The following is an 8,873-nucleotide window of genomic DNA, read 5'->3' on the forward strand; positions in this document are numbered from 1 at the left end:
TGTCCCAGAGATTCTGGTATGTTGTATCTTTGTTCTCATTGGTTTCAAAGAACATCTTTATTTCTGCTTTCATTTCGTTATGCACCCAGTAGTCGTTCAGGAGCAGGTTGTTCAGTTTCCATGTAGTTGAGCAGTTTTGCATGAGTTTCTTAGTACTGAATTCTAGTTTGATTGCACTGGGGTCTGAGAGACAGTTTGTTATAATTTCTGTTCTTGTACATTTGCTGAGGAGTGATTTACTTCCAACTATGTGGTCAATTTTGGAATAAGTGCAATGTGGTGCTGAGAAGAATGTATATTCTGTTGATTTGGGGTGGAGAGTTCTGTAGATGTCTATTAGGTCTGCTTGGTGCACAGTTGGGTTCAATTCCTGGATATCCTTGTTAACTTTCTGTCTCGTTGATCTGTCTAATGTTGACAGTGGGGTATTAAAGTCTCCCATTATTATTGTGTGGGAATCTAAGTCTCTTTGTAAGTCTCTAAGGACTTGCTTTATGAATCTGGTTGCTCTTGTATTGGGCACATATATATTTAGGATGAATTCCTGATGAATTGATCCCTTTACCATTATGTAATGGCCTTCTTTGTCTCTTTTGATCTTTGATGGTTTAAAGTCTGTTTTGTCAGAGACTAGGATTGCAACCCCTGCTTTTTTGTTTTCCATTTGCTTGATAGATCTTCCTCCATCCCTTCATTTTGAGCCTATGTGTGTCCCTGCACGTGAGATGGGTCTCCTAAATACAGCAAACTGATAGGTCTTGACTCTTTATCCAATTTGCCAGTCTGTGTCTTTTAATTGGACTATTTAGTCCATTTACATTTAAGGTTAATATTGTTATGTGTGAACCTGATTCTGTCATTATGATATTAGCTGGTTATTTTGCTCACTAGTTGATGCAGTTTCTTCCTAGCATCGATGGACTTTACATTTTGACATGTTTTTGCAATGGCTGGTACCTGTTATTCCTTTCCATGTTTAGTGCTTCCTTCAAGATCTCTTGTAGGGCAGGCCTGGTGGTGACAAGATCTCTCAGCATTAGCTTGTCTGTAAAGGATTTTATTTCTCCTTCACTTATGAAACTTAGTTTGGCTGGATATGAAATTCTGGGTTGAAAATTCTTTTCTTTAAGAATGTTGAATATTGGCCCCCACTCTCTTCTGGCTTGGAGAGTTTCTTCCGAGAGATCTGCTGTTAGTCTGATGGACTTGGTCTTCTTGAGGACTATCTTTGTGGCGTTTTCTGTATTTCCTGAAATTGAATGTTGGCCTGCCTTACTAGGTTGGGGAAGTTCTCCTGGATGATATCCTGCCGAGTGTTTTCCAACTTGGTTCCATTTTCCCCGTCACTTTCAGACACACCAATCAGACATAGATTTGGTCTTTTCACATAATCCCATATTTCTTGGAGGCTTTGTTCATTTCTTTTTACTCTTTATTCTCTACACTTCTCTTCTTGTTTCATTTCATTCATTTGATCTTCAATCGCTGATACTCTTTCTTCCAGTTGATTGAGTCGGTTACTGAAGCTTGTGCATTTGTCACGTAGTTCTCCTGTTATGGTTTTCATCTCTATCAGTTCTTTTAAGGTCTTCTCTGCATTGACTATTCTAGTTATCCATTCATCCATTCTTTTTTCAAAGTTTTTAGTTTCTTTGCGCTGGTAACGTAGTTCCTCCTTTAGCTCTGAGAAGTTTGATTGACTGAAGCCTTCTTCTCTCAATTCGTTAAAGTCATTCTCCATCCAGCTTTGTTCCGTTGCTGACGATGAGCTGCATTCCTTTGGAGGGGGAGATGCGCTCTGACTTTTTGAATTTCCAGCTTTTCTGCACTGCTTTTTCCCCATCTTTGTGGTTTTATCTGCCTTTGGTCTTTGATGATGGTGACATACTGATGGGGTTTTGGTGTGGGTGTCCTTTCTGTTTGTTAGTTTTCCTTCTAACAGTCAGGACCCTCAGCTGTAGGTCTGTTGGATTTTGCTTGAGGTCCATTCCAGACCCTGTTTGCCTGGGTATCAGCAGCAGAGGCTGCAGAAGATAGAATATTGCTGAATAGCGAGTGTTGCTGTCTGATTCTTGCTCTGGAAGCTTCATCTCAGGAGTGTACCCTGACATGTGAGGTGTGAAGTGTCAGTCTGCAACTCAGTTGAAAATGCAGAAATCACCCATCTTCTGTGTCACTCACACTGGGAGGTGGAGGCTGGAGCTGTTCCTATTTGGCCATCTTGGGCATGCCGACCATTATATTTTTTAATGTCCTTTTTTGTTTATTTGTTTTCCATCTTTTCCCCCTCTGTTTCATTCTAAATATTTTCTTTTTCTTTTTATTATTTTTTATTTGTTACAGTTTATTGTGCAGGCTGTAGCGCAGTGGTGTGATCTCGGCTCACGGTAACCTCCGTTCCCAGGTTCAAGCGATTCTCCTGGCTCAGCCTCCTGCATAGCTAGGACTACAGGTTGCAGCACTGCATCTGGCTAATTTTTGTATTTTTAGTAAAGATGGGGTTTTGCCATCTTGGCCAGGCTGGTCTTGAACTCCTGACCAAAAGTGATCTGCCTGCTTTGGCCTCCCAAAGTGCTGGGACTACAGGCATGAGCCACCACACCTGGCCTCATTCTAAATATTTTTAATTGACCTATCTTCCAATTTATTAATTATCTGTGTATTTCTCTATAATCTCCTTTTAAGAACTCTATTATAGAGTTTGAAATATTATCAATTTTATTTTTCAACTTAAAAAACAATTTTATATATATGTATATTTTCAAGACAAGTTTTACCCCTGTCACTCATCCTGAAGTGCAGTGGTGCCATCTTGGCTCACTGCAATCTTTGCTTCCTGGGCTCAAGCAATTCTCCTGTCTCAGCCTTCTGAGTAGCTGGGATTATAGATGCTTGCCACAGTGCCCAGCTAATTTTTGTGCTTTTTAGTAGAGACAGGGTTTCACCATGTTGCCCTGGCTGTTCTCAAACTCCTGAGCTCAAGTGATCTGCCTGCCTCAGTCTCCCAAAGTGCTGGGTTTATAGGTGTGAGCCATCGTGCCTGGCTATTTTTCAACTTTAGAGGTTTCATTTGTCTACTTTGTTATTGCATAGTGAATTTTTAAATTCATAACTTCATTTTTAGAGCAGTTTTAGCTTACAAAAAATTGAGTAGAAAGTACAGAGAGCTCCCATCTACTTCCTTACTTCCCAGTCAGTTTCCCTATTAGGTATTAATATCTTCCATTAATGTGGTCTATTTATTATAATGAATGAGCATATATCTTACATTATTATATTTAAAAATATTAAAATATTAAAATTTTTTCTTAAAATATTTTTAAGCGATATTTTGATATGTGCAAATCAGAGTAAATAACACATTAATTACTTCAAACATTTATGTTTACTGTTTTATATTTTCTAATTCTCTGTTGTAATTTTCCATCTTGTCATTTAAAAAAATATATTAATTTCAGTTGTTTCAGGGCCTGTATCTGTTAATTTCATTATTTAGATAAGTCTGTTACTCTAAGTCTGTTTCTATTTTTTTTTTTTGGTTAGAATTTGGCCAATTATTGTCTTTTTGAATGTTAAATTAGTTTTAGTTGAATGTCATACTTTACATATGAAAATTTAAAAATTGGATGATGCTATCTTCCTCTAGAGAAGACTAACTTTTGTTCATGGCAACCAGCGAGGATGGCTTATGTCTGGGTTATCTCTATTCCAAGGATGTGGCCATTAAGGGATTCCAACTGAAGGTATGGGCTTTCTACCTGGCCCCTTCTTTTTGACAGGACTGTACTCTAAGTTTTAAAACCCTGGTCCTGTCAGACTGTTAAAAACTTTTTATCCTTTTAGCCTCTGAGCTAAAGTTTTCTCCTCAGTCTAGCAGCTTTTCAGCATATTTTCTTTTCTTTTATTTTAATTTACAAATACCTCAAGGAAAAATGTGTTACCAAATGTAAATGTAATCACCACATTAGATTTCCCTTCTCTCTGAAATCTTGGACTTTCAAACTTACGCTGCCTTGTTAGTGCTCCAATTCTTTCAGAAATATTTTTCCTTTTCATTTTGTACAGTCTTTCTATTGTTTGTCTTGGTAGGAGATTTATTGTTAAAACAGCAAACGCATTGGAAACAAGCTAATTCAATACTAGATTATGAAGTTTTGGAGGGCATAAGATGTGACTTGTACCTTGCTGTGTCCCAGGCAGTACACAACATATTTGGCAAAATATGGGCACTCAAAAAATGCTGTGGATTTTTGTATATATTCATGGGGTACTAGCTCAATTTTGCTACAGTGATGTATCTCATTGTGGTGAAGTCAAAGCCTTCAGTGCATCCATCAAATGCTGTTTTTGAATGAATAAATGAATGAATGGGTTTTCTGATGACAATGCTGTAAAGATACAGCAATACTTTGTAGAATATTGTCCAAAGTCCGTTAGAGATATTAGCGAGATTTTTTTTTTTAATCGTGAATTCTGACTTGCTGTTTATACTATGTGTCTTTTTTCTTTTTCTCTGTTCTTTTTTGAAGTAAGCAATTTGAGCTAATGAATGTAATTGAGTGAGAAAGAATATGGATGAAGAATTAGGGAACACTGAACACTTTTATGTCTGCCAGGTTAAAGGTGGTGCTTTAGCTGTGTGTGGTGGCATGTGCCTGTGATCCCAACTACTCAGGAGGTTGAGTCAGGAGGATTGCTTGAGCCTGGGAGTTTTTAATTAAAAAAAAATTTTACTTTAAGTTCTGAGATACATGTGCTGAACGTGCAGGTTTATTTATTTATTTATTTTTTGAGACGGAGTCTCGCTCTGTCACCCAGGCTGGAGTGCAGTGACCGGATCTCAGCTCACTGCAAGCTCTGCCCCCCGGGTTTACGTCATTCTCCTGCCTCAGCCTCCCGAGTAGCTGGGACTACAGACGCCTGCCACCTCGCCCGGCTAGGTTTTTTTTTTTTGTATTTTTTAGTAGAGATGGGGTTTCACCGTAGCTAGGATGGTCTCGATCTCCTGACCTCGCGATCCGCCCATCTCGGCCTCCCAAAGTGCTGGGATTACAGGCTTGAGCCACCGCGCCCGGCCACGTGCAGGTTTATTACATAGGTATACATGTGCTGTGGTAGTTTGCTGCACCTATCAACTCATCATCTAGGTTTTAAGCCCCGCATGCATTAGGTATTTTTCCTAATGCTTTCCCTCCCCTTTCCCCCATCCCTTGACAGGCCTCAGTGTGTGATGTTCCCCTCCCTGTGTCCATGTGTTCTCATTGTTCAACTCCCACTTATGAGTGAGAACATGCATTTTCTGTTCCTCTGTTAGTTTGCTGAGAATGATGGTTTCCAGCTTCATCCATGTCTCTGCAAAGGACGTTAACTCATTATAGTATTCCATGGTGAATATGTGCCACATTTTCTTTATCCAGTCTATCATAGATGGGCATTTGGGTTGGTTCCAAGTCTTTGCTATTATAAATGGTGCTGCAATAAACATACATGTGCATGTGTCTTTACAGTGGAATGATTTATAATCCTTTGGGTATATACCCAGTAATGGAATTGCTGGGTCAAATGGTATTTCTGGTTCTAGATCCTTGAGGAATCGCCATACTGTCTTCCACAATGGTTGAAGTAGTTTAAACTCCCACCAACAGTGTAAAAGCATTCCTATTTCTCCATATCCTCGCCAGCATCTGTTGTTTCCAGACTTTTTAATGATCACCATTCTAACTGGTGTGAGATGGTATCTCATTGTGGTTTTGATTTGCATTTCTCTGGTGATCAGTGATGATGAGCATTTTTTCATATGTTTGTTGGTCACATAAATGTCTTCCTTTGAGAAATGTCTGTTCATATCCTTTGCCCACTTTTTGATGGGGTTGCTTGTTTTTTTCTTGTAAATTTGTTTAAGTTCCCCATAGAGTTTGGATATTAGCCCTTTGTCAGATGGATAGATTGCAAACATTTTCTCCCATTCTGTAGGTTGCCTGTTTACTCTGATGATAGTTTCTTTTGCTGAGCAGAAGCTCTTTAGTTTAATTAGATCCCATTTGTCAATTTTGGCTTTTGTTGCAATTGCTTTTGGTGTTTTAGTCATGAAGTCTTTGCCCATGCCTGTGTCTTGAACAGTATTGCATAGGTTTTCTTCTAGGGTTTTTATGGTTTTAGGTTTTATGTTTAAGTCTTCAATCCATTTTAAGTTAATTTTTGTATAAGGTAAAAGGAAGGGGTTCAGTTTCTGTTTTCTGCATATGGCTAGCCAATTTTCCCAGCACCATTTATTAAGTAGGGAATCCTTTCCCCATTGCTTGTTTGAGCCCAGGAGTTTGAGACTGTAGTATACACTGATTAAACCTATGAATAGTCACTGCTCTCCAGCCTGGGCAACATACAGAGACCCTGTCCCTAAAAAATAAATAAATAAATAAAAGTGGTGTTTTAATAATTTCAGATGGCAAAATATCTAACTGGATGAAAGTTAATGAAACTGAAATGAATACAGCCCAGGAAAATTCTGATGGAACATCACTAGAGTACAGAAATAAGTGACAGTTGTGAAAAGTTTGGTTTCAACAGTAGGCTGGGCATGAGGACTCTACTGGGGCTGTTCATTTTAAGTTGTCACATCGTTTTGAGGGGAGGGATGGGAGAGGGGGAGCTGTTTTGGTTTTAGTTATTCATTGGTCAATTACATGCCAGGCTCTGTGTGATATGTCTTTCAGTCCACCCTAACAGTGAACTCACGTCTTCTTCCTTGTCCTCTAATATGAAAAAGCAGAACAAGCGTATCAGCATCACATAAGCCTTTTTAAAAAGATGGTTTAGGAGAGCAATGACCCTTATATTTTGCTCTCTTTTATCTTTAGAAATTGCCTGTGTTCTACCTGTACTGATGGATGGCATACAGAGTCACCCCCAAAAACCTTTCTACACAGTTGGTGAGAAGGTGACTGTTTCCTGTTCAGGTGGCATGTCCTTAGAAGGTCCTTCAACATTTCTCTGTGGCTCCAGCCTTAAGTGGAGTCCTGAGATGAAGAATGCCCGCTGTGTACAAAAAGGTGAGTGGCTTCTGTGTCTATCCAAGGACACTTGTACCCAGGCAAGTGAGAGTCCTTGTGGCGACCTTCATGGTACTGTATCTCCATAGCTGTGAGTCATTCCCTCCATTCTTGCTCCCTAAAATGGAGGTCAGCTTGTAGACTGAGTAGCAGATTTTCTTCACATGGCACAGAAAGGCTCATGAATGTAAAGAAAGGCAAGGATAGCCTGGTGATTCTAAAACTTTTAACTTAAACCCTCCTTGTGAAAGATTAGCTTTATATCTGTTATGGTGCCAAGACAATAAAAGATTTTTAAATCCTGTTTTTTGTTGTTGTTTCCTCTTGATTTTTTTTCCTCTGCATTTTTCTTAAGTACAGAGTTGAGATCATAATTTATTTAAAGTTCTGTATGTTTCATTTTTGGACTTTCAAAGAGTTTATCAGTATTTCTGAAATTGAAAATTTAGAAAGCATTTTTATTTAACACTTTAAAGTAGACATTATTGAAGGAAAAGTGTTGTGATTCATGAAATTGTTCTTAATGTGGAAACCCAAAAATCCAGTATTTTAACACCAATAAAATTTTAAAAAATGGTCTTTTAAGAACCTAAGGTAGAAAGGGTTTAGAAAGCCAAATTATTTCTTTTTAGAGGTAATTTTAGATGAGATGGATTTGTTTGAAAATAACCCATTTATTCTCTGTTTACATTTTTTAAATAAATGGAAAATATTATATTTGTGACAAAAATGAGAATGAAGAAAAACTCACTTGCATACTATTTTATTGATGTTATCTCTCTAGTATGTGATTTTTAATTAAGCACTGAAATTTATTTTTAATAGTGAGGATGAAGGACTAGATTTCATATGTGATGGTGTGAGATGAATTAGATGTTTCTAACTAAGTTCTCCATGCAGCAGGGTATGGAACACTCAGATACTGATGGTAGATATGGGTTGTGATGTTAAGTGGATGAGAGGCAGAACAATGGGCAAGGCGCAAGTCCTTGGAGTGCCCTTCCTGCCTGTCCTGATGTGCTTTTAAGTTATCAAAGCCCCATCTCAGGGGACAGTTGTTTTGTGTTCTGTAAACACTGAAGTATAAACATGAGTTTACTTGGGATATTTAAAGTAATGAACCAGTACTTATAATTCTAAAATGAAAGAGAACAATATACAGTTGATGAGGTTGCACTTTTGTTCCAAATGAGATTGTAGACTAGTCTGTCTAAAATGTTACTTCAGCTATTTTATGGCACAGCTTGGTATGAAGTTTCTTTTACCCAGTAGAAAATTCTATTAAAGTGGGTTTTAATTAAGGATGTTTTTCAGATCTGTGTGTTTTTCTGAAGATGTGAATAATAGTAACTACTCCCAAGCCTGTAACAAACAAAAAAATCCAAGACTTATCAGCCTCCAAAGTTGATGTTTTAAAATGTTGGCTGTTCTAGTATTTAGTCTTTTTTTTTTTTTTATTGTAGTGAAACATACATAACATAACATTTACCATTTTTAAATGTATAGTTCAGTGGCATTAAGTAATTCCCATTGCTGTGCAACCATCACCGCATTTTTTTCATCTTCCAAAACTGAAGCCTTATATCCATTAAACATTAATTCCTCACTTTCTCCTACTGTCCCTGTAGTTAGTCTTGATGGGAAGAAATTTACTTTGAAAATAGCAAAAGCACATACTTTGGTGGACCTTAAAAGTGTGTTTATTTGGTTAACCAAGTTGTAAAGTAACAAAGCTATGTTCTTCTTAAATGCAAAAATTCTTTGGGGTAGGTAATTCTATCATTTTTTTTCACAAAGACATTAAAGACATTATATATATAAAAT

General features: G+C 37.7%; 1 protein-coding gene across 1 annotated transcript in view; it reads left to right on the plus strand.

Annotated features, from left to right (window-relative positions):
• Positions 1 to 8,873, plus strand: part of C7 (complement component 7) — an 86,087-nt gene that overhangs the window by 67,946 nt on the left and 9,268 nt on the right. Inside the window, exon 15 of the mRNA XM_011966362.1 lies at positions 6,858 to 7,049. Coding sequence (XP_011821752.1) covers positions 6,858 to 7,049 — 192 coding nt within the window. The remainder of the gene's footprint in view (positions 1 to 6,857; positions 7,050 to 8,873) is intronic.

This window comes from Mandrillus leucophaeus, unplaced genomic scaffold, assembly GCF_000951045.1.
Source record: "Mandrillus leucophaeus isolate KB7577 unplaced genomic scaffold, Mleu.le_1.0 Scaffold119, whole genome shotgun sequence".
NCBI lineage: Eukaryota > Metazoa > Chordata > Mammalia > Primates > Cercopithecidae > Mandrillus > Mandrillus leucophaeus.